Here is a 24,052-nt window from a genome sequence, read left to right on the forward strand (position 1 = left end):
TTAACATCGAAGGCCAAATGCTTTGGCATCAGGGGCTCCGGATTTCAAGGTGGTGCACAGGTAGGGGTGAGCCATCCACACCAGAAGCCTGGAAGGGTCTCCACGCACCCACTCTGCATGCCCTTGCATTGTCATTTCTTTCATGTCTTTGTTTGAAGTTTGCCGCCACCTTTTTGTGAGGTCTTGGACTTCTCTCATGGGCTTTTCTCTGCCAACAGGGAGGACAGCGGAACTCAGAATCGGTTGTGACTCTCACAGCTTTTGTTCTCATTGCCTTGGCAGAATCCAGAGAACTCTGCAGAAGTCAAGTCCCGGTGAGTGCGGCGTGTTGTGTGGACATCGTTTGTTTCCAAATCGGCGTTTGCTCTTCTGCTCGGTAAGGCTACCTCAGAAAGTTTCTATCAGGAATTCTGTAAGCCGTCCCCATGAATTGTTGGAGATCAGAGGGCCTGCTAGATGTGCAGAACACCGCGGGTCAGCAGTGTCCGTGGAACGTCCAGTTTCAAGGGAGATATGCTGAAGATTTATAAGACACTGGTGAGGTCTCATCTGGTGGTCTGCACACAGTTGTGTTCTCCAGGCTACAAAAAGGACAAATAGCACTAGAAAGAGTCCAGAGAAGAGCGACGAGGCTGATTATGGGGGGCTACAGGGGGTGAGTTATGAGGAAGGACATGAAGAGGAGGCCTGACTGAAGTATTTCAAATTATGAAGTGATTTAGAGCAGTGGATCGAGTCGGTGACTTTAAAATGAGTTCATCAAGAACACACAGGGGGGACACCGTTGGACACCTGATACATTATGAAGAGGACCACAGACACATGGGATATGTGACCAGGTAGTGTGGTGGATAGGAGGACTTTAGGAACCTTCAAACCTCGACTTGATGTTATCTTGGAGGAGTTAAGTGGACAGGACTGGCGAGCTGTGGTGGGCTCTATGGCCTGTTCTCGTCCAGAATGTTCTAATATCCTAGGTTGGTGACTTTGTGTAGATACAGAATTGTATTTATCTCTCCATGTAGTTTTCACTGTTCACAGATAACTCTCCGGCTCTCACCCATCTTTTAGGCAGTGCACATTGGTGGGAGTTTGAAATGCTCTTCTTTGTAATGTCAGTGGTCTCAGACGTCAGTACCCTCAGCACAGCGCCTCCTATGCCTGCACTGGAGACTTAACGTGTTTATTTAATCTTTTATTTTATTTTTTTTAAGGCATTGGAAGCGAGCATAGAAAAGGCAGCCACATTCCTGAATCGGCGTCTTCCAACACTACAAAAGCCCTACACGGTGGCGATCTCCTCGTACGCACTGGCCTTATGTGGCAGGATCCTTCACGATTCTGTGTTAATGACATCTGCCTCGCCAGGTGAGGGTCAGGACTGGACACCAGTCAGAGGCCTACAGAGATGTAGACATGATGATGAAGTCTTCTAGTCTGGTATGCAGCACCTCAATCGTTCCTCATTCCACAGACAGCAAGCGACATCTTTCCGTGTTTCAGATTTGCTTGTGCATTAGGAGTGTGGCGGAATGGGGACATTGTGGGCTGCTCAGTGGCGGAGGGAGACTGCAGTTTGGTGGGTCGGGTAGGGTCTGCCGTGGTTACCTGGACTGGATGTGTGTTTTCTCATGATATCAGACCACCCGTGACACGTACCCAACACAAAAGGTGCCACTAAACTCTTAGTTTCTTTTCTCAGTGGTGGCTAGGAAGACGTGTCACCACCAGCTCTCCGCCTCTTACCTGTCACCTCTTGCCTGTCACACTGTCTGTGCTGCTACCCTGACTCTGACCGTCTTTACTTTCACCCCAGTTACCAGCTATGGGGGGCTTCACCAGACCATCCTCTGTGCCCTTAAGGGGCTGCATTTGGACAAGGAGTGAACAAACGTAACCTCCTGGTGGTGCTACTGTATTAACAGGCAGACCGAGACCCTGGCTTTAAGGGTCCACTGCTTCATATTTCTCTGCCTCCAAACCGATTGCAGCAAATATTGTTGGGGTCACTTAGGCCCCCCAAAGCTGGGTAGGGTGAGACCTTCCAAAATGACCCATGAGAAAGGCCTCACCCCAAGGCCACCTGACCCCAGGAGAGTGGGAGCTCGCTGATACCAAGACAGCTGAAGTTACGTCCTTTTTATTGAGCTTGTAAAGTGAATTACAGTAAGAAAAGTGTGAAAGATACAATCGGTATGACATTCAAGACATCTCTCATCGCTCATCACCCTTCTTAGGCCCAATTCCGGTCATTTCCTTTGTACGTTGAGATAGCAAAGAGGTTAAGAAGAGCTGTTTTGGGACAGCATGCAGCAATTCACGCCGAATTCCTAGAAAGTCTGCGACCTTTCCCAAAAGAAACACGTTCTGGTTTGGATATTCAAGGACATCACAATCCCAATGAGTTTAGGAGGCTGAGTCAGACAAGTCGATGCCTGAACAGTGCCATGTGGGGTACCCCAATAGATCAACCGTTGCGTTCACTTTAATGTGATCGTAAATTATTCATGCCATGGCAGAGTATAATCCACACAACCCGCATATCGAGTCAGGAGTTTTGACACTCAAGAATTCCGAACATTTGGTTGGAAATGCTGCATCAGGTACCTTTAGAAAGTTTGTGTTTTGTTTGCCCGACGACCTTCGCTATTTTGGAGCTTTGTATGTGCCTTCCTGCGGTGGGCTGGCACCCTGCCCAGGATTTGTTCCTGCCTTGCTCCCTGTGCTGGCTGGGATTGGCTCAAGCTGACCCCCGTGACCCTGTGTTAGGATACAGCGGGTTGGATGATGACTGACTGACTGACTGACTGACTGACTGACTATTTGCCTTCTCCCTGTTAACGGTTGCCAAAAGGCTCCTTGCTGTGCCCATTGGTGACGTTATTGAAGGCTGTCCACAGAGTATCCGAGTTTGACAGGATAGGCCGTGTTTTGTTGTCCTAAAAAATGTTATTTTTGCCCTTCTCAGTTATGGAATCTGTGCTTTTGCTTTTTGACGTTGATTTCTGGTTCTCAGTTTGGTTTGGACGCTGAGTCCTGTTGTCTCCCATGTTTGACCTTTGTGTTTCGTTTTGTCTTTTTCTGGCCTCTCACAAGTCAGTGCACAAACAATGCTGCTTAAGGATCGGGAGTAACTACACGTCCAGCGCTATCTGACGGATAAGCGATTAACTAAACACCCTGCGTAGATATCTGTTTGATGTTAGACTGGATAGTGGAACATGACACCTGCTGATGGAAGGTTGTCACCGTTCCTGCCAAAGTCATCTGGTGGAAGTCACCACGTATGACAACTGCAGGGTCAGAATGATTCATCGTTAGCAGGCCGGTAACGGAGTGAGCCATTTCTGAGGCAGACGGAGGAACAGAAACATAAATAAGGACAATAAAACTGATCTCCCTTGGACAAAAGCATGGATGGATTCTGACTGCCAGAATTTCAGTCTCTGAATTACAAATTTTAGTTCTAACTGTAAAATGCTCCCTCCTACACCATTTCTCATTCACATACTGTAGATGCTTAATGTTGGTGGGACATTCCCAGCACATACAGTATGACCGAGCCAGGCAGGCGCTTGATGTCCACAGTTTGGATTTTTGATAAATTGGGTCAAGGTAGGCGTGCGAGTCTGGACAGCAGAATCCTAATGCAAGGCTGTCGTATTATCGTAGTCTTTCCCTCTACTTACCCTTTACCTGTTTTTCTTCATGGGTAAGTGTACTCGTCAAGTTTGTTATCGGCTTGGTCTGCTGTTGCACTTTAAGATGGACGCACACATTCATAGACATACGCAGACACTCGGACCCTCACCACAACGTGACACACACACAGCTGGCTAACCTTTAAAGCACACAAGTGCTGTAGGAATTACACAGTGACTGTCACTCTCTCAGCACTCCAAGAGACTTACTTATTATCGGCACAAACAACATGCGATGTTTTAATGATATCTCAGACCTAAATGTTACTTTTGGTCTACAAGAATACATTTAAACATACAACGGCTCAGCATCCTTGACTGTCGGCCATTTATCAGCCCAGAATGCCTTACTTGACATCCTGTTTCCTACTATTGGGTGGAGCGCACACCCTCGGCCTTAATAAACCTCGCAGCACGGAGCGAATGGCAAACCTCTGGCTGCATCAGGTCCTCAAAGAAATCAACCTTATTACTTCAATCACACTAGACATGAAGACAAAGCATAGAAAGTTAAAAGCAGCGTGGTATTTATTACAGGAATAATAATAATACCAGTGGAACAAAGAATAATAAAAAATAGGACTGATAGAAAAGTCTGGATATGTTAGTCTTACGAAAAAGTAAAGATGACAAGGATGAATGTTGCAGTGCGGCGTTTGATTTAGCAAGCGATGTTCATGAAAATGCTGTTAACTGACGATCGGATGAAAACTGGTCACACGAGTCTTTGTTTTCCTCTCTGACGTCGCTTTTCTGTCGTCGCTGTTTCTCTTCTTCTGACTTTGCTTTCAAATGAGACATTTTTTTTTATAAAGTTTCATGCTGTGGTTTCACAACACATGATAGTTCCATGCACCTGATTGGCTGGCTGTCAATATGATGGATGAATTTTGCTCAAACTCTTTCATTCTTTGAGAGCTGAATATTTTTTCCAAAGAACTAAGGTTTCTGAAAAGCACAGAAAGCAATCGTTTCCCACATAAATCAACATAAAACGTCTGTTGCTATGTGCTGTGCCTTCTGTTGGCGCATGTTTGGCATCTCTGGCGGCAGTAGCGCCTCAGTGGTCAGCAGGAATGCACGGTGGGCTGGCTGCCTGGCTGTCTTCGCACAGCAGGTGGGTGGCGATGGTGGCAGTGTGACGCAATCTGGTTTGTACCTCTTGTCATCATAAGTGGTGGTCCTCCCAGGCGAACGCTGCCATAGGCACAAAAGTGTTCAGCACCACCATCAGCCGGGGACCGATCAGACGATGCTGGTACCTCACTTTCGTTCTCCAGACCACTTGCATCAGACTTGGAGTCTGACAAGTCAGAGTCCTATTCAACGAAATTACATAAAACGTCCATGGAGTATTTTGCTTTGCACATTCGCTTTGGTCTCTCGCCAGATGTCGATGCCATTGTAGAGGTTGTTTGCTCTTCGGTTCTCACACACGCGTATAGAATTGAGGTCAAATCAACAAAGCTATGAAACTGTCCTTCTAGCAAAGAGAGTCAAACTAAAATGTAAGGGGCGAGTTTTGTTGCAGTTTACAGTTGATTATTGTCCTCTACCCCTGAATTTGGACAAAAGTCGACATCAGCCCTGAAAGAGTTAATCTATCTTTTTTCCCGGAATGTAAACCAAACTGTCATCCCAGATGTCCATCCATAAAGTAAGCAACGTCCTGAGGCATCGGCTCAGTCTTCCTTTCCCAGGCTGTAAAGCAATTGTAACACTATGCTGTGAACAACTGTTATAAAAGTGAGGTGTATGAGAAGAGGACCTGCCTTTTTTATTATAATGTCTCCTACATCTGAATTCATCTTGTTGGGACTGAGCAAAATATAATAATAGAAATATAGAGAATACTTTGTAGATTTTATACACCATAACAGCTGTCGTGATGTCTCTTCTTGTCTGCTTTCACTTTTACAAACTGCTTTGCTAAAAGTCTGTTACTGATGCGAGACGTTAATTACAATAAAACGGAGAAATGTCTGCCACACCGGGTCAGCTTCCTTGAAGGGTGGGTGACTTTACAAGTTCAAATTCCCATTAAGATGATTTCTTTAATTTGGGTCATAAGGGGTGGTTATTATGGTTAACGGCGGCCAACACAGCCCACCAGTGAATGTCAAAGAGAAACTCAGCTGTTCTTTTACCAAAAATACGGGCCTGAAGAGAATACACACAGACAGACAGAGTGAAGACTTAGCCCAGCGTCTTGTCACACTCCCTCACCACCAGGCTCTCATCTCTTTAAACTTTCCTTTTGTGTCACAGATGGAACCCATTGGGATGGAGGCTCTTATCTCTTCACTCTTGAAGCCACTGGCTACGCTCTTCTGGCCTCTGTGAAAACTGCCCACTTTGACCGAGCTGGCAAGATTGTGAGATGGCTGACAGGACAAGAGTTTTATGGGACTGGATATGGCACAACTCAGGTATTTCAGTGAGATGTTCTCCTGCTCTTCAGAGTGTTTCACTTACAGTTTGAGGCCCGCATGGTTATTGACGTGTGGGTCCACACAGCAAGTCTTTCCAGACTCTTTCCCTTTCTTCACACTTTATGGTTTTGTCGATTTCATTTTAAATTTGTCATTTTGGCCCATCAGTTGACACTCAATGGCCTGTAGTGACAAGTGAGAACATGTCTTCAGAAGGGTTAACAATTTTTTTTTAAATCAAAAACCGAAGCCTCTCATTCATGAAAGCATTCAGGCCCTTCATTCAGCACTTTGCAGAAGCCCCTTTGGCAGCAGTTCCAGCACTGAGTCATCATGGTAGGCCTCTACACACCTTGTGCAACAGCACTTTGGCAGTTTATCCCATTCTTCCTGGCAGATCCTCTCACCATCTCTTAGCTTGAATGGCGAGTGTCTGGTAACTGCGGTCTTCAGGTCTCTCCACACACGTTCAATGGGGTTTAAGTCTGGCCACTTAAGGACACTCAGAGACTTGTCCCAAAGCTACTCCAGTGTTGTCTTGGCTATCTGCTTCTGGCCCTTGAACCATCACCCCAGTCGAAGGTTGTAGGTTTTCCTTAAGGACTTCCATCTTCCCCTTAGTCTTGACCCGTCTCCCTGTCCTCATAGTCTGTTGTTGCCACCAACATGCTTCACTAGAGGGTTGGTAGTAGGCAGGTGATGAACATCGCCTGGTCTTCACCAGACACAGTGCTTGGTGTTCTACCAATGACTTCTCTTTTTGTCTCATTACACCACAGATCTTCTTCCTTGTGCTCTCAGAGTCCTTTAAACGTGGCAACAGGGTCCATCTAAACACCCGATTGACGGAGTGCTGCTGAGATGATTGTCCTTCTGACAGGCTCTCAGCAGATGACTTCAGAAGTTCTGTTAGAGTGACTGTTGGCTTCTTGACTACCTACCTGACCAAGGCCCTTCCTGACCAGTTACTTAGTTTGGCCAGACAGCCAACTTTTGGAAGTGTCCTGGTGCTCCAAACTTCTTCCATTTCAGAAATGTTGAGCTCACTGTGCTCCAGGGAACACTCAAAGCTTTAGAAATGGTTTGAACCTCTTGTCCCCTTTACACATTTTTATCATGGAGGTCTACAGACTTTGGACTTCCTGGCTTGGGTTTTGTCAGATTGTGGACCTTCTATATTCAGGTACACGTGTTCCTTTCAAAATGATGTCCCACCAAGTCAGTGTGACACAGGTGAACTCCAATCAAGTTCTCAGTACATCTCAAGGAGAATTCAAGCCAACAGGAGGCCCAATTTGAAGGGCCGTGGCAAAGGGAAGAGAGATTTCAGGGTCATTTGTAAACCTTTCTGAAGACATGTTGTCACTTTGTCCTGATGGGTTATTGAGTTTAGGATGACGAATGCAAATGGCAGATATTGCATTTTAAATGAAATCTTCAACACAGTAAAGCATGCAGAGAGAGAAGGGGGTCTGAAGACTTTCTGAATCGCCTGTTTCTCTCCTTCAGGCCAACATCATCGTGTTTCAAGCAATTACAGAATACCTGACTACAGTGCAAGGCCAGCAGGAGATTGACCTGGATGTTGAGCTGAGCACGACTGAACTCAACAGGCCTTTTAGGTGGAGAATCAACATGGAGACTGCCCACCTTTCAAGATCGGCTGTGGTAAAGGCTGTCGGCCTGCACTCACAAAACCAAAGAGCTGCAGTGCAAATCAACTCCCCTTTAATTTCCACTTTGAGAATATGGTGGAGTGTGGTGTGCATTTGTATTTTTATCACTTGGCCTTTATCTGAGTGACCATCTTTGAGACTCTCTGTGCCCACCTGCCTTGTAATTTTAATCCAATTACACCCGCCTTGAGTTTTGCAGAAGATTCAAACAACCAAACTGTCAAAGAAGCTTAGGTGGTGGCGCTGAATGAATGAATGAGTCATCTGTGCCCGGGTGAGCATGGCGCCCAGGTGATGTGAATGTAGGAGCTCAGACCACTGTTGATGACAAACCGAAGGCTGCTCACAGAAGTATTTAAAAAGATCTAAGGCTCAAAAGAATGTGCTAGAAACAATTTCTTTGTCCTTATATTTAGTTTTCCGATGGTCAACTGCATGAAAGATGGGAGTTTATACTTAGTGAGAAACGCCACATGCAAACATTGACTGGCCTGAGCACAGCGCTGAGCCACATGGCCCTGCCAGTCCAAAATAACGAAATCAATTCATTGATTATTCTCTCCTTCCACCGCCTTTTTCCAATGCCCAGTCCCACCACCCCATCTGTACTGCATCAACAACTCCTAGCAGCTTGGTGGTACGGCCTGTGATGAGCCCACCTCCGGCCATCAGTACGGGCTGCCCGTAAGTAAAGCTCAAGTCAAGAGCCAACTGAGAGGGCCACATGCAGGAAGGCATGGCCGAATGGAGTCAGTGCCCATGCCGTTAAGGCCTGTGCTGATGAATGCCATGCTGTCCTCTGTCACCTGTTCAGTCCGTCACCAATTCTTCCAGTTCAAAAGATGGCAGTTGTCTCTTCGCCTAATGAACCACAGACCAGTGTCACTTATGTCCCCCATCATGAAGACCTTTGAGAAGCTGGTCCTGCTCTATAAGTGTCTACATGCTTTTGCTGTGGCTTGTCCGGTTTTCTTCCCAGAGGGGTGTGTGTTTGGCTAATTGATGGTTCTAAATTGTTCATCTAAGGTGGCGCTGCCACCAAGAGCCCTGCAAAAACACAAATAGAATGGCAGACATGTTGCTGTCACAATATCCTTGTTAGGCAGAGGTTGGTTTAGCAGCCCCCCGACCCATATTGGTATTTCAGCTGTCTCGTGTGTGTATGTGAGTGGGCACAGTGCCCTTACTAGGGCCGAGTCCTGCCATGCACGTGATGTGGCCATGTTGGGCTGCAGCTCCCTAATTTGCAGTAAACACCCTTGAGAAGTCATGTGATGTTAGTCATTCTACATGTAGAAGTGGCTTTTTGGTGTCTCACCAGGTCCTAATCAAAATGTGGAGATTCTGTATAAACTCATAGGAAGTGCTAAACATTAATGTTACTTTATCTAGGTGAACATTGGCCAGGACATCTTGGTGAATGCTAAAGGGAGAGGCCAGAGAACACTGTCAGTAAGTATCTCGCTGGAGGAATCCATAAAAACAAAAAGCACCTGGGAACTTTGGTGGGGCCACCGTGTCCAGCAACTCGTACTTATTCCTGGATTTCATCCTAAATGAAGTCCTGCATAACTGGTGCAGACCGAGGTAGTTTGGTAACCTATTATGGTGATTCTGCAGGTGATGGTTATCTACTACGCTTTGAAGGAACCAGAAAAGACCACATGCAAGAAGTTTGATCTGGAAGTGACGATGACAGAAGTGTCAAGTGGTACGTCTTGAGACCTCAATGCTCTTTGTAGACATCCAGAACCTTAACTAAATCTAAAGGACGTGAGAGTGCAGAAGGCCTGCAGACCGTGCACTTCTCCCTCTTCTTATGCTTAAATCCTTCATTAGTTAGAAACAAAGTTGCGGAGACATTAATGGGACGCTAATTGTCCATTTAATCATTTGTTAATCCACTTCATTGTTTTGGAATCAAAAGTGCCCGGTCTGAGAGGCCATCTGTCCAGCTCAGGTCCCACAATGTCCCCAACAGTAGGACAGCGCAGTTGGTCAACATGTCAGAAACCCCCAGAGGACATTGAGATGGAAACAGAACACACAGCCATGCAGGGCTATACTTAAGAAATTTCTAGAAATGGTAAAATGCTCTTCTCTTTTCTAGTGCAGGCACCGGTAGGAGCTTTACAAACATTCAGCCTCACCATCAGTACAAAGTAAGTTCAACTCTCTCTTGTTTCTAATTTTCCTGGATGCCAGACGTATTGTGATTAACAACAAATGGCCGGCTATGTGGCCTTGATAGATCTGTGAGGGTCAAAGAAGTCAGCATGTCTGACCAGTGACCTGAAAGTCCTGCTGTATTAAAATGGCAAAATGAACGGGCCCTCGTGTCGTGGAGCTCATCTAAGGTGGCACTGCCACCATGGGCCCTGCTAAACAAGGTGATTGCAAACAAGATGGCAGGTGTGCCGCTGTGATAATATTCTTGATAGTCACACTTTGGTTTTTTCCTTTTCCCCCTCCTAGTTTGATCCATGTTGGCATTTCCTGTGCCCAGTGGTGTTGCTGGCTCTACTTTAGTTTTAGTTTACCTACAGCCATATTGTGTTTCTGGCTAGTGAGAGTCTCGCCTTCTGGCCATCGAGCTGTCATTAGTGAATTCATCTTCCATCCTTGGTGTGGCTGCTTTCCTGAAGCCTGCATTAAAGAGTACGGCTTCTCAGCCTTTGACCTTCTGTCTGTCCACGCTGGGTACAACTAGCAGGGCAGCGCACACTCCACTTGGACCGAGTCTGTGGAGACACGCTGTGCTAACATGGTGTTCGGAAATGAAACAGCAGAAGATATCACAAAGATCTGTTTAATTGGAAAACATGTCCTAGTGAGTACACAAGTGTGTGTCTCTGCAAAAGTCCGCAAGAAGAGGATAAGTCGAGCAGAGGAGCCATGGGTGGCGTTATCTTCATGGTAAATCTGTCCTTGTTTTCTCAGATCATTCAAGATTCAAGATTCAAGAGTATTTATTGTCATTTCATCCATATACAGTAGTACAGCATACAGTGAAATGAAACAACGTTCCTCCAGGACCAGGGTGCTGCATAGAACACGGGACAATGAAGAATCAACGACGCATAACATAAAGACACATAATATATAACAAGGTGCACGTGAGTCAAATGTGCAAACACTGCAGATCTTTCAGATATCAGTCCGGTCCACGAGTGTTCAGGAGTCTGACTGCTTGGGGGAAGAAACTGTTAAACATTCTGGTGGCGACGGTCTGAATGCTTCGGTACCTTTTTCTCAATGGCAGGAGTGCAAACAGTGAATGTGAAGGGTGTGTTGGGTCATTCACAATGCTGGTGGCTTTGCGGATGCAGCGTGTGGTGTAAATGTCCACGATGGAAGGAAGAGAGACACTGATGATCTTCTCAGCTGTCTTCGCTATCTGTTGTAGGACTTTAAGATCTCTGACTGTGCAATTTTCAAACCAGACAGTGATGCAGTTGCTCAGGATGCTCTCTATGGTTCCTCTGTAGAATGTTGTTAGAGTAGTTAGACTCAACTTAAGTGTTGTGCCTATCGTTTGTGATATCCAAGAAAAAACAGCTGTGAATCCACCAGAGGCCCACCTATAAGGCTACCTGCTGGCTTCAACTGGAGAAGACCCAAAAATGGGGAGCTGGTAAAACAACTAGAAATACAGCAGAAATGTAACAAAAAAGAGCAGGAATAACCATAAACCCCTGGCTTGTATTAACATGCAAATGAAGAATCTTCTGTAAATGTTAGGATTGATTGTTCAGAAAAGTAGAGAAATGCAAAGAGACTCTCAGAAGAGCAAAAAGAGGCACAATGGAGTTGCCCGAGTGCTGTCAGGATCCTCGTAATTTTGTTTTTTTTTCTGGTTCTTGTTTTGATTTTCTTGTATATTTGGGGGGGTTTAACTACCCCATGGAATCCTAGGGGTTCAAATAACAAGAAGGAACAACGTAGAATGACGGCCAGTCGGGTAGAATTAGTACCAAACAGGAAGAGATTCAAACTGAGTTGCTTAAGGCGTATTGAACAATGACCGTTCACAATTTTCACGTATTACTTACTTGGGGCGGCACAGTGGCGCAGTGGGTAGCGCTGCTGCCTCGCAGTTGGGAGACCTGGGGACCCAGGTTCGCTTCCCGGGCCCTCCCTGCGTGGAGTTTGCATGTTCTCCCCGTGTCTGCGTGGGTTTCCTCCGGGTGCTCCGGTTTCCTCCCACAGTCCAAAGACATGCTGGTAAGGTGGATTGGCGATTCTAAATTGGCCCTAGTGTGTGCTTGGTGTGTGGGTGTGTTTGTGTGTGTCCTGCGGTGGGTTGGCACCCTGCCCGGGATTGGTTCCTGCCTTGTGCCCTGTGTTGGCTGGGATTGGCTCCAGCAGACCCCCGTGACCCTGTGTATGGATTCAGTGTGTTGGCAAATGGATGGATGGATGGATTACTTACAGTGTGGACAATGTTTCCCTTTAGAAATCCATTGAAGCTGGGGGTCCTCGTGCTTCAATGGACGTGTCTGTCCACAGCCACTAAGCAAGTCGCAGCTTTACTTCAGACACTTGCCCCAGCGTTGTGACGCCCGTGTTAAAGACGCCACTTTTTTATTTCGATGCATAGCCCAGAGTAGCTTGCCTGGCTCTAACAAAGCCAATGACGTGTCATGTCACTTGTCACAATGGAAAGCAGACGCACACTCCCAATGGGAGAAAAGGACACTTGGGCCAACAGCAGCAAAGAGGTCAGGGCCTGAACCCCTGCAGCCCCACTTTTGTGACAATACCAGTTATTTGCTCTCCACTACAGGTATCACGGTGAAAGAGATGCTACAATGTCCGTTCTTGACATCTCCATGCTGACAGGCTTCATCGTTGACCAAACCGACCTCCAAAAGGTAGCTTCAGGTACATCTGTAGTGTGGCTTTCCCATATGAATGAAAATATTTGTCATTTAAATGAGGCATTTGGTTCTGTTTTGAACTTTACAGTTGGCATCTGCAGCGGACAGAAACATTCAGAAGGTGGAGGTGGACAAGGTCCTTTCTAACAAAGCATCTCTTATCCTGTACCTGGATAAGGTAACTCCTTTGTGTGTCTGTAACTCGATTCTTCATCTCCAACATCTCCACAGCACAAACGTTGTTTGCCAGGCCCGGGTTTATCCTGCCTTCCCTGTCCTCAAATGTCATGGACAGGACTCACATGGAAATCCCTGATAGCTATTTGAGCACCATAACTTCCCCCTTAGCCTACCTGGCTGAGCGTTGGGCTTCTTGTCCTGTGACTTTGACACTTGGAAACCATATGGCAGATACTTGAGCCTTTTCAGCCGACAGATTTTATGTCTATGTTTCCACGCATTACCTTTGAATGTTTGTGTTTGCAGCTCCCAGCAGCCTTCTGACTTCCATGGAAGTAAACCTTGAGCTTTTATGGTAATGATTTATTAAGAGAAACCTCTGATAGCCCCAAAAAAGCCAGATGTGTGCTTCTATGGCCCACCATGCATTGAGGGTCCCTGACTCAAAGACAGATTTAGAGTCTCCAACATCTCTTGCATTTCTACTCGGTGCCTCCATCTACTAAGGTGGATATCATGCATTAGAGACTTTCCAGTAACAGCTCTGCTTCTTCACAGGTGTCAAACAAGCATTCGGAAGTCATCTCCATTAAAGTCCATAAGATGTTTAAGGTGGGCTTCATTCAGCCAGCTGCAGTCACCATCTACGAGTACTACGATTCAGGTGAGGGAGCTGAGAGACAGAAAGTCAAGGGCTGGTAGCACCACTTAAAAAACTGAAGATCCCAGCTAAGATAATCCATGTCTTCTACCTCACCAACTCAAGAGCAGCTAAAATAATTCTTCATCATCACAGCTCTTTAGTTTGGATGACATATTTCATTTAGGACCATTGAAAGCACACCACACGAGGGAGTCACCTGCTCAGATACCCAGTCATCACATGGGCTTACATGGTGTACTAAGTGCCAGCCGCCCGTCGGCAAAATGTGAGAACCCATGACATTCAAAGCTAATTGGTAAACATCGCTTTGTTTGCATTGAAGCCAACAATTGCAAGTGGCATGTGCCCATTTTATGAACGCCTTGGGCAGACACGACAAAGGGTGCCTCAAAGTGCACAACTGAGGATTGCAAATAGCAAAGCAATTCATCTCAAGTTCTGGAGAAAGCCCAGAGGATCACATAGAGAAGAAGCAGACTCCAGCGAGGGATGTCCAGATGAGTTCTGTCCCCGGAGAACTTCACTTAAATCTCCACGAGCTTTAACAGCAGCTTGAGGAGCTGATCATTTACGTTTTAGAGGATGATGTTCTGGTAAGGGCACAGTTACAGCTTTAGCAGCCTACAGCCCAGAAAACAGGCCAAGTTGGAGACCTTTTGTGCTCATTTGATGAACTGAAGTTCACAGTCCAACCAAAATACCCGCACTTCACAGCGGAGAAATAGTGTGTTGAAGAAGTTATGAAGAAGGAAACATTGGATGCTAGGAATAAATCGAGTCTCCCCTGAGCCAGTGCCAGTGAAGACCATGGCCTCAATGAGGTCCTTGTGCAGAGATCTGATCTGAAGCCTGGTGCCGTTACAAAGTTTTGGTGCTTGTAAGTTTCATAGTCACATCATTGGTGCGCCGACCTTCAAAAGTAGAGCATGCGGGGGCCTGCCTGGAGGATTAAGAGTGTGAAGAAATGAAACGAACGGGCAGGAGTCACCAGCAGGAAGACGTGAAGGAAGGCCAACGATAAGAGACTTGAAGCGGTGGAGTAAAGAAGAAGAAGGGAGCAGTGAGCACGACGAACAGCTGAGGAAAGTAAGGAAGCGAGTGAGGAGGCACATGATGTCATTAGTGTAAATCGGCAGGGAGCCAACCACGGGGTAGGAAGGGGGACCGGGGGCGGCCCTTGTCAAATAAATCCTCTGTTAGATAGATAGATAGATAGATAGATAGATAGATAGATAGATAGATAGATAGATAGATAGATAGATAGATAGATAGATAGATAGATAGATAGATAGATAGATAGATAGATAGATAGATAGATAGATAGATACTTTATTAATCCCAATTAGAAATTAAATGAAAATAAGGAATGAAGCCACCAAAAGGAGAGGTCAGTTCCAGAAGTTCCTTACGGCATGATGGTGAGCACCGCCAAAAAGAAGACGCTGTTTTCGAAAGTTCATTACGGGGCACGGCGTGAAGTGAAACATACTTAACGTTTGTAAGTACAGTGTAAAGGATGAGCGTGGGACATCTGGGCTTCCTACGTACATTGGAAGTTGCAGAAATTGTCAGGAGGGGTTTCCCCTATCCATATATACAGTTTAGGGGGGACACCCGTTTCTCCCCATTGGGTGTTGCAATAGGACATGAAACACACCTAACTTTTGTAAGTACAGTACAAGGAATGAGCAGCTTCCCACCTCTATGGAAAGTGGGAGAATTCGTGATGAGTGAGTGAGGGCTTTGCCTTTTATTTGTGGAGACTGCACTCAGAATGTATGCGTAGATTTAGAAATGGAAAACAGTAACAAGAAAACCATTTCTTCATTTTTTTTTGCAGATAAACGCTGCCAGAGATTCTATAATCCGGAGGAAAAAAGTGCGCTTCTTAGCAAAATCTGCTACAGAGATGTGTGCAAATGTGCAGAAGGTAATACTTCACTTCCAAAAGACCTACGTGGCCGGCACGATGTGTAGTGCTGGAAGTGGAACCCAATTACCGGTGACGCTCTTCTTATGGCAGTTCATCAAAGTTCAGTGTTCCTCCCCAGAAGTTTCACAAAGCAGATGCTCACCGGTAGACTAAGAAAAGGATCCAGCAGTGCGCAGCCGTGAGTCCCGGGACACTTCAAGCACTGATCATGGAGTAAAGTCAATTAAAAGTGTCAGTGTGCACAGGGCTGACTGCTCACATTCACTTTGATTACCAGAGGCAGCTCTAAAGTAGACGGAGTGACCTAAACTGGCACTGGGCACCCACGGGCACGGACCCAGACGAGTTCCAGTATGTAATTTTACAGAAACTGATGTCCAGATGCTGCAGTGGGCTGGCACCCTGCCTGGAGTTTGTTTCCTGCGTTGTGCCCTGTGTTAGCTGGGATTGGCGCCAGCAGACCCCCGTGACCCTGTAGTTAGGATATAGCAGGTTGGATAATAGATGGATGGATGGATGGATGATGTCCAGATGATGTATCGGGCTGGTGCGGTCTTCTTGTCCCATGCTAGATGGATGGAGTCCTTTCAACTGCAGCCAGCAAGCACGCCAGGCTGGACGTTCATCTGTTGACAGTGATGGCACCCAGTGCCTCTGGAGTTGACATCACACATCATATCAGCCATGGTATCTGGAAGTAGAAAAGCATTTACAGGTGGCTGACCTGCTGTTAGGGTCTTCATGTGGTTCAACACTCTAAAGCCCATCTTTAGAATTGTCTCTAATTCTGTATAAATAAGACTTAAACTGTTATCAGACATTCACGCACGTCCTACAACAACTGAAAGAGAACCCAACAAAAACAAAAACCTTCATCCTGTTCACTTATTTATTGAGGAAAATGATCCAAAGTTACGTATTTGTGTGTGAAGAAGTCTGTGAATGTTTTCTTTCAGTAATGGGTGAGACCCCCTTGTGCAGCACTGACTTCATCTCAACATCTCCAGTGAGTGTTCAGAATTCTGAGCCCATTTCTCTTCTCAGAACTGCTTCAGCTCAGGGATGTTGGTGGGCTTCCTTGCATTAACTGTTTGCTTCAGGTCCTTCCACAGGATTTCTACAGCATTAAGGTCAGGATGTTGACTCTCCCATTCCAAGACATGAGCAGTCTTTTGCTTTAACTATTCTTTGGTAGAATGACTTATGTGTTTAGGCTCGTTGACCTGCTCAAGTTCACACAGAAGGATGTCCTGACATTTCCCTGTAGAATTTGTTGGGACATTTCAAGATTCATAATTCCATCAACAATGGCAAGCCATTGTCCAGTGGCAGCCAAGCAGGCCCAAACCGTGATACTGTCACCAGCATGGTTCATGGATGGGATAAGGTTCTTCTGCTGGAATGTCCTTCAAGTCATAAAGTTCTCATTTAGACCACTCGTCCTCAGAACACTTTAAATAGCCTTCTGACTCATCTGTGTGATCTTTAGAAAACTTTACAAGGGCCGAAATGTTCTCTTTGGAGCCTACCATGACTTTAGCCAATGCAAGGGAGGCCTTTGCATCCTCCTGGAACGTTACGCACTGTTGCTCTTGGAGTGATCTTTGTTGGTCGACCACTCCTGAGGAGGGTCTGTCACAATGGTGCTGAATTTCCTCCATTAGTGCCGTTGGGCTGGTGCAATCCAAACTCTTTAGAAATGGGTTTGTCAGCTTTTCCATCCTGATGAACATCAATAAGTTTTTTTTCTAAGGTCCTCAGATATGACACACTTCTACAAACACGTTTAGTGAAGATCAGACATTGATAGCGAAGACCCCGTTCTTTAAATAGGGCAGCAGCCCTCCCCACGCTTACACCTGACTCTAAGGTCTCCTTCAACTGAGCTGAGAATCCCAGAGGTCCACAGACTTCTTCACACACAAATATGTAACACCGGATCATTCTCCACAATAAGTGTAAGGTTTTGGGCCATTTGTTGATTTGGGGTCACTTCATCTGCTGTAAGGGTCTGCTCACGTCTGATGGCGTATCTTGCAGAAATAGAGAAAATCCTAAAGGGATCACAAATTGTCTACACCGCTGCAGAGGAGGTCCTGTGTTCTGCACATCCCAGGTGGAGTTTCAGGTCAAGGTGTCTTTGCCAGGATGAATGCCCAAGGAGTGCTAAGAGCAACAAACATGGCGGCACTTGACAGCGGCATGAGGTGTTCTGCTCAGAGTTTGGAGGGGGGCCTACAGGATTAGACTGAAGTGTCATGTTAGGGAACAGTTGAGGTCCTCCAACCTGGAAACAGAACTCTGGTGTGGATGTGCACCTGCGGGTACACACTGAGATGTTCCTCTTTTATTATGATATTGAGGAATGCAGAATTCCAGATTCATGGCAGAAGGTGCTCAAGAACTGAACTTATGTTGATGATCTGAGTGCAGAGATGAAAGACAAGAGGTCATTATGTCATCTGTGGGCAATCAGGAAAAGTGGCATCTCCTGTTTGAGATGAAGTCCATGGGAGAAAAGGCCCAGGCTGAGGATCCAGCTTGCTGTTCCTAACACGATTGCTGCTTGTTATTTCAATTTATTTTAATCCGGTCATAACATTTTGTAGTTAGGATAGAGCGGGTTGGATAATGGATGGATGGATGGATGGATGGATGGATGGATGGATGGATGGATGGATGGATGGATGGATGGATGGATGGATGACAGTCTTCACGTCCAGTAAGCTGGCACACCTCGTCACAGGTTATGACTGCTCATCCAGCACAGGTACGAGTGAGCCCGGTGACTGTGTGCTGTGTGTGCGTCTGTCTCCGTCCTCCCAGCGCTCACCAGGCCTCACCTGACTGTCTCTCATTCCAGCCACCAATTCCCAGCCACTTCTCAACTTCTTGTTTTTCTCCTAGAGCACTGCAGCCTGGTGGAGCAGAACGAGGCGGTGCTGAAGAAGGAGGACAGGCTGAGTGTGGTCTGCGAGGCCGGAGTCCATTGGGGTAAACACGTTGTAGTCCTGCTACTGTTGCTTCTTCTCTGTGCATTCATCACTTCACTGTCTGTTATTTTTTTAGGAGGTCTCCTTCTAATGACCAAGCACCCCTTTCTTATGTTCCACATGTGGGCAGCACAGGCCGTGGAAGCATCTGATAAAGCGGCTTTCCATCTCATTCTCTCATTTCATGGACATTTAGTGTCCTCTTATGATGTCCCATTTGATCCATTTTGGCATTCGAATTTCATCAGTCCAGACTAACGCTTTGTGACTTTTCTCCATTTCTCAAAATGAATGAAGAGCAAAAAGAAAAGCAATTGTATAGCTTGTGAAACATTGTGACCAGGTCATGAGCCATGGTGACCAAAGGAACACCAAATGCTGACAGCAGCTTATTGGCTGAGCCTGTTCCCTTGTGTCAGGTGATTATAACCTATAACCTCCACCGGTGGAGTCGCAGGGCACCGACGGCAATGGGTGCCCTCTAGCCTGGCCTTGGAGCTTTGCTGTGTGGTCACTCACGCGCTTGTGTATTGTCACAGTGGAATGCGATCATTGGGGACTTTATGAAGTCGGCAGATTCACTGCTCAGGCGACGTTTATACAAGAGCAGGAGAAGACGTGCAGATGACAACACATTAACAAAATATCAAATCACTTCAAAGAAAACATCACGGTGACCCCAGGTGGAGCTCAAAAGTGTCTACCCGTCAGCAGGTGAAACTCCGAACAAAACAAAGAGCAACCACTCAATAATGAGACAGAGGAGACTGGCAGGAGTGACCTGAGGAGATGTCTGTGGGTGGGCTGGAGGGGCACCACAACTCCAAAAGAGGGCCCCCTGAGGAACGAGGCATGAAAGAGAACCTAATAAGGCAAATAATGCATGAGTCAATTTAGCACATTGCATACAAGGAGCACAAAAAGTTAAATGCTGATTATATATATATATATATATATATATATATATATTGTGACAAAAAGAGACACCAGACGTCACAAAGGTTTGGGGCAGCCACCCGTATGATGTGTTCCTGGCTGCAAAAAGTAAAAAGGTTTGAGAAGCAAGTAATTTGTACAAGACAGAAGTGCCCTCTGAAGACTTGAGGAAGTGATGTTGTCCTTGGGGCCGGGACAGGAAGTGATGTCGTCCTCGGGGCCGGGACAGGAAGTGATGTCGTCCTCGGGGCCGGGACAGGAAGTGATGTCATCCTCGGGGGCTGGGACAGGAAGTGATGTCGTCCTCGGGGCCGGGACAGGAAGTGATGTCATCCTCGGGGGCTGGGACAGGAAGTGATGTCGTCCTCGGGGGCTGGGACAGGAAGTGATGTGCTCTGAGCTCCCGGTGGGATTTCCCAGGAAAGGTCTGCAGGAGACTCAGAAAGAGAGTCAGTGCACCCCGCTGTCTCCTGGGCGGATGTGTTAATGTAATTCTCTCAGCTGCCTCCTATTCGCACGTGTGTGACAATATATATATATATATAAAAAGATAAAGACAGATCCTAAGATGCTATCATCATCATAAACTTTTCTGACATATTTCATTCATGCATTTTATAAACAAATGACAATGGCAACTCCCTTAGCGCCTTTAAAACATCTTCAGCCCCTTGGAACTTTTCACAAACAGCACTGAATCACAGAGGATGTCATTGGGCTTTTTGCACCTGCAGAAAATGATGCATAATGTCAAAGTGAAAACAGATCTCTGCAAAGTGCTCTAAAGTAATTCTAAATATAAAATGTAATTCCATTTTTATAGGCAATCTTTCACTTTTTTAGGGCAAGTGTCTGTGTGTCTGTCTGTGTGTCCACCTGGTTTCTGTGTCACTGCAATCCAACAGATGGTGCATCACAAACATTAGCTCTACTTTTATGATTCCTGTGCCAAAGGCGTGTAACAGCGACCCGGCACAACACACGTTAATGCTGAGGTCTACGCTGATTACTTGGATTGTAACCCGTGGCACAGCCAGTTATACTGCACATATAAGGTTATTATAACTTCAATGTTGGTCTTCCTCAGAGCTTTATGATCTGATATGTTGAAATTAAAACTTGGGGGTAGTGGCGACCTCAGCAAACTGACCTGCGCTTGTGAGGTTTATTATGGAAAAGTCATCAGCAAACAAAGAAAAAGAGGGGCAATAACATGTGCTGAGCGTTAAGCAAATTGCAGAGGTTGAATACATGTCGCAAAGCACCATAATAACAGAAAGAAGAAGAAGAGCAGCGCTATCTGTAGAATGCAAAAAACGACAAGAATGAGGAAATGCAGGCAGCCAGAGGGCCTCGTGTTTTATTAGTTTTATAAGACAAAGCTGAGTTTTATCTTTTCTAGCACTTTTCAAATTGATGCATTACCTTAACATAAGGCAAGCGACACAACAACACTGGTTACAAAAACAGGAAAAGAAATGACAAAGAAAACACATGACGAGCGTCCATTCTGACCTCCACTTCCTTTTCTCCCCACAGCATACCAAGCTCGGCTCTTGGAAGTCACGGAAAAGTCCAACTACGTTTTATACAACATGGAAATTGTGAAGGTTATCCTTGCAGGTGATTTAAAGTGTTTCTTGGTGTCTTCTAAATTAGCCAAAAATGAAAAATTGTTTGAATATTCCAATGAAATATCCCAGAATCCACGTGCACATTTGTACCGTTATGTATTGTTTTGTACAGAGTGGGCTTACCGGGTAACACGTCACCAAGGTAGAGAAAGATGAAATGATAGATAAATAGATGAGGCACCATATGATAGATAGATAGATAGATAGATAGATAGATAGATAGATAGATAGATAGATAGATAGATAGATAGATAGATAGATAGATAGATAGATAGATAGATAGATAGATAGATTAGATGAAAGGCACTATATAATAATAATAGATAGATAGATAGATAGATAGATAGATAGATAGATAGATAGATAGATAGATAGATAGATAGATAGATTTGAAAGGCACTATATAATAATAATAGATAGATAGATAGATAGATAGATAGATAGATAGATAGATAGATAGATAGATAGATAGATAGATAGATAGATAGATAGATAGATAGATAGATAGATAGATAGATAGATAGATAGAGATTGTAGGAAAGAAGAGATGCAGCCCTTTATGGAATGTCCTGAACTCTCTGATTTCAGGAGTCTTGAGGGCTATCAGAGACGTTGAGATGGTGACGGCCTTTCTTTGTGTGGCTTCTCTTTCAGCAGACTTGGAGCAGCCTGAAGGACAGAAGCGACATTTCTTCTCTCCAAGTTCCTGCAAGAAAACCTTGAATCTTGAAACCAATAAAGATTACCTGATAACAGGACATATGGAGGACTGGTGGCATTCGTCTAAAGAGTAAGTTTCACATTCACACCAAAGCAATTTCTGTCTGGTTGCCCAAAGAGCATAACTTCTGTTTTTGGGGCTCTTGTGCCGGGTATTAAAGCCCCCTTGTCACGTAGTCTCGCTGTCGTCACTGACGGTCCTTTCCTGCTCTCCACTGGCTTTTCTATAGTGTTATACAGCTGAGTTGGTGGGTGTTAAGAGTAGAATCATGGGGGGGGTGTTCCTGTTCCAAATGTAAGGAAGTCAGTGAGAAGTAGGAAGGGTGAGGTGGCCCATGTAATTAGCTATTTCAATGAACACTTTCCTGGTCTATGAAGACCCTCGTTATCTCATTATGGCCCACTTTCTCTGTCCCCTGCAGGATTTATTACTTCATTGGCTCAGACACGTGGATTGAGTGGTGGCCATCAGCCCAAGACTGTCAGGACCCCAGATACAAGAAGACCTGCGAAGACATTAAGATTTTAGTTGATGGCCTCACCGCTGGATGCCAATCTTAAGCCGTCTTCTTCAGGATCACCACACGTTTTGAGTCTCTGATGATTTTTCTGCTTGGCTCATTTCAGGTGGTCCAGAAGGTGGTCTTCGTTTCTCACCATTTCCATACTTTATTTTCCTTTGTGTGTTTCTCCTGCACGTGACGTTTCACAGAATAAACCATAAACTGGGAGGTCAAAGAAAAGGCTTGAATTTTAAGGAGATCTGCCATTAAAAAATGGGAAACTACCTGCCCTCGCGCAGAGTCCCGCCTTCATGACATCAGAGGCTGCGTCTAAAGCTGATTGGCCGAAGGTGAATGACAGTCCTGGAACGCCGTCTCAGCCCCGCCTCCTTACTTAGCGTGGCTATGAAGAGCGAAGCCACCAGAGGGAGCTGTGAGGACGGGCCTTGCACTCGGCTCTTCACTGCGCTGGAGTCGGACTCTGTGCGGTGTTATTGATAGGATTTACGCGTTTGGCCAGCGTCACGCTCCCTGTCTTTGACCCAAGGTGTGCCCAGCAGGTTTTAAAGTCCATTTAAAAGCATTTCAGAGTTTCATCCTCCCACCTTTCTTCTGGATTCAGTGGTTGGGCTTTGCTTTTGGCTTTTTCTTTAGGAGATCTTCAGTTACGTGTCAATTCTGTGTTTGATTTCTCGTTTTCTTCTTGTTTTCTTTTGCTTCTGTTCAATGTGTTATTACGTCCCTCATATTGTGATCACTTATTGTTTGTTTAATTGTTTTAATTTTCTTTATTAAACAAATAAAATCGAGTATCCATTTGTGGCTTTGAGCTCCAGATGCTCCTGGTCTGTTGCTGTAACTCAAAACTCACAACACGCTTCCTGACGGCTCAGCTTTGTGGCTCCGTCTTCATTTGCTCTCAGCTCCTGTTCCTTTGGATTCTTCACTCATCATCTTGTCATCCTAATACTAAATCATGCGCCTCGTGAAAACTTCACCCTCTTCACCGTGTAGTTTTGTATTCCACCAGCTGTCTAAGACAAGTTGAAATCCAAGTCAACGTAGACCTCACGGTTAGCGCTTGCAGGGCACCATGCAATACATCTGTGTCTGTTTTATGCCATTTGGTATGGGATTCATGATGCGACATCTGTTGGAATGACACATGCAATGCATTTTACTATTACAAGTGTTTGTGATGTGCCATCTGCTGGACACCGGTGTGAGAGATTTATGAATTTATGAATATTGTTATGAGTGTGAAAGCTGAATGATGAAGAAATCCGATGCATTCAAAGTACGGTGCTGGAGAAAGCTGCTCCACATACCATTAGGACAGTGGGAACTGGCCACTCAACCCAACAGAGCTCGCCAGTCCTGTCCATTTCATTCTTTTAAAATAACATCAAGTCGAGTCAACCAGGAACAGTAAGAGTCACACATAGAGAAGTTCTGGAGCAGAAACATCACTGGCAGCAGAGACTGACACTGGAAATGCAAACCAATTGTACAGAATGGTCAGCGGAAAAAGGAAACGAGGCCAACGAAGAACTTGACGCCATCAAGACCGACACTGGGAAGAATACAGAAGATCTGAAAGGAGACGGGTGGGGAGGTGTGGAGGGAGCAGAGCCCTGAAGTCCCACGAGTGTATCTGCTCTCCGTCTGTCTGTGTGTGTCTTTGACTCTGCGTATTGTGAATCGGACGCCCGACCCGGCACAGACTGACACAGAGGCACGTGTAAAATCCAACAAGACTTTATTATTTCGTCAGCTGGAGGGCACGTCTTCCCAATGAAC

The 24,052-nt window shown here is 45.6% G+C and overlaps 1 protein-coding gene across 1 annotated transcript in view; it reads left to right on the forward strand.

Annotated features, from left to right (window-relative positions):
- Positions 1 to 23,081, forward strand: part of LOC114667383 (complement C3-like) — a 64,769-nt gene extending 41,688 nt beyond the window's left edge. The window contains 15 exon segments of the mRNA XM_028822659.2: positions 219 to 314; positions 1,215 to 1,368; positions 5,970 to 6,130; positions 7,643 to 7,801; positions 9,202 to 9,261; positions 9,430 to 9,520; positions 9,920 to 9,971; positions 12,596 to 12,683; positions 12,778 to 12,867; positions 13,428 to 13,533; positions 15,374 to 15,463; positions 18,374 to 18,460; positions 20,935 to 21,018; positions 21,684 to 21,819; positions 22,172 to 23,081. Coding sequence (XP_028678492.1) covers positions 219 to 314; positions 1,215 to 1,368; positions 5,970 to 6,130; positions 7,643 to 7,801; positions 9,202 to 9,261; positions 9,430 to 9,520; positions 9,920 to 9,971; positions 12,596 to 12,683; positions 12,778 to 12,867; positions 13,428 to 13,533; positions 15,374 to 15,463; positions 18,374 to 18,460; positions 20,935 to 21,018; positions 21,684 to 21,819; positions 22,172 to 22,310 — 1,593 coding nt within the window. The 3' untranslated portion in view covers positions 22,311 to 23,081.
- The last annotated feature ends 971 nt before the right edge of the window (positions 23,082 to 24,052 follow it).

Source organism: Erpetoichthys calabaricus, chromosome 17 (genome assembly GCF_900747795.2).
Source record: "Erpetoichthys calabaricus chromosome 17, fErpCal1.3, whole genome shotgun sequence".
Taxonomy (NCBI): domain Eukaryota; kingdom Metazoa; phylum Chordata; class Cladistia; order Polypteriformes; family Polypteridae; genus Erpetoichthys; species Erpetoichthys calabaricus.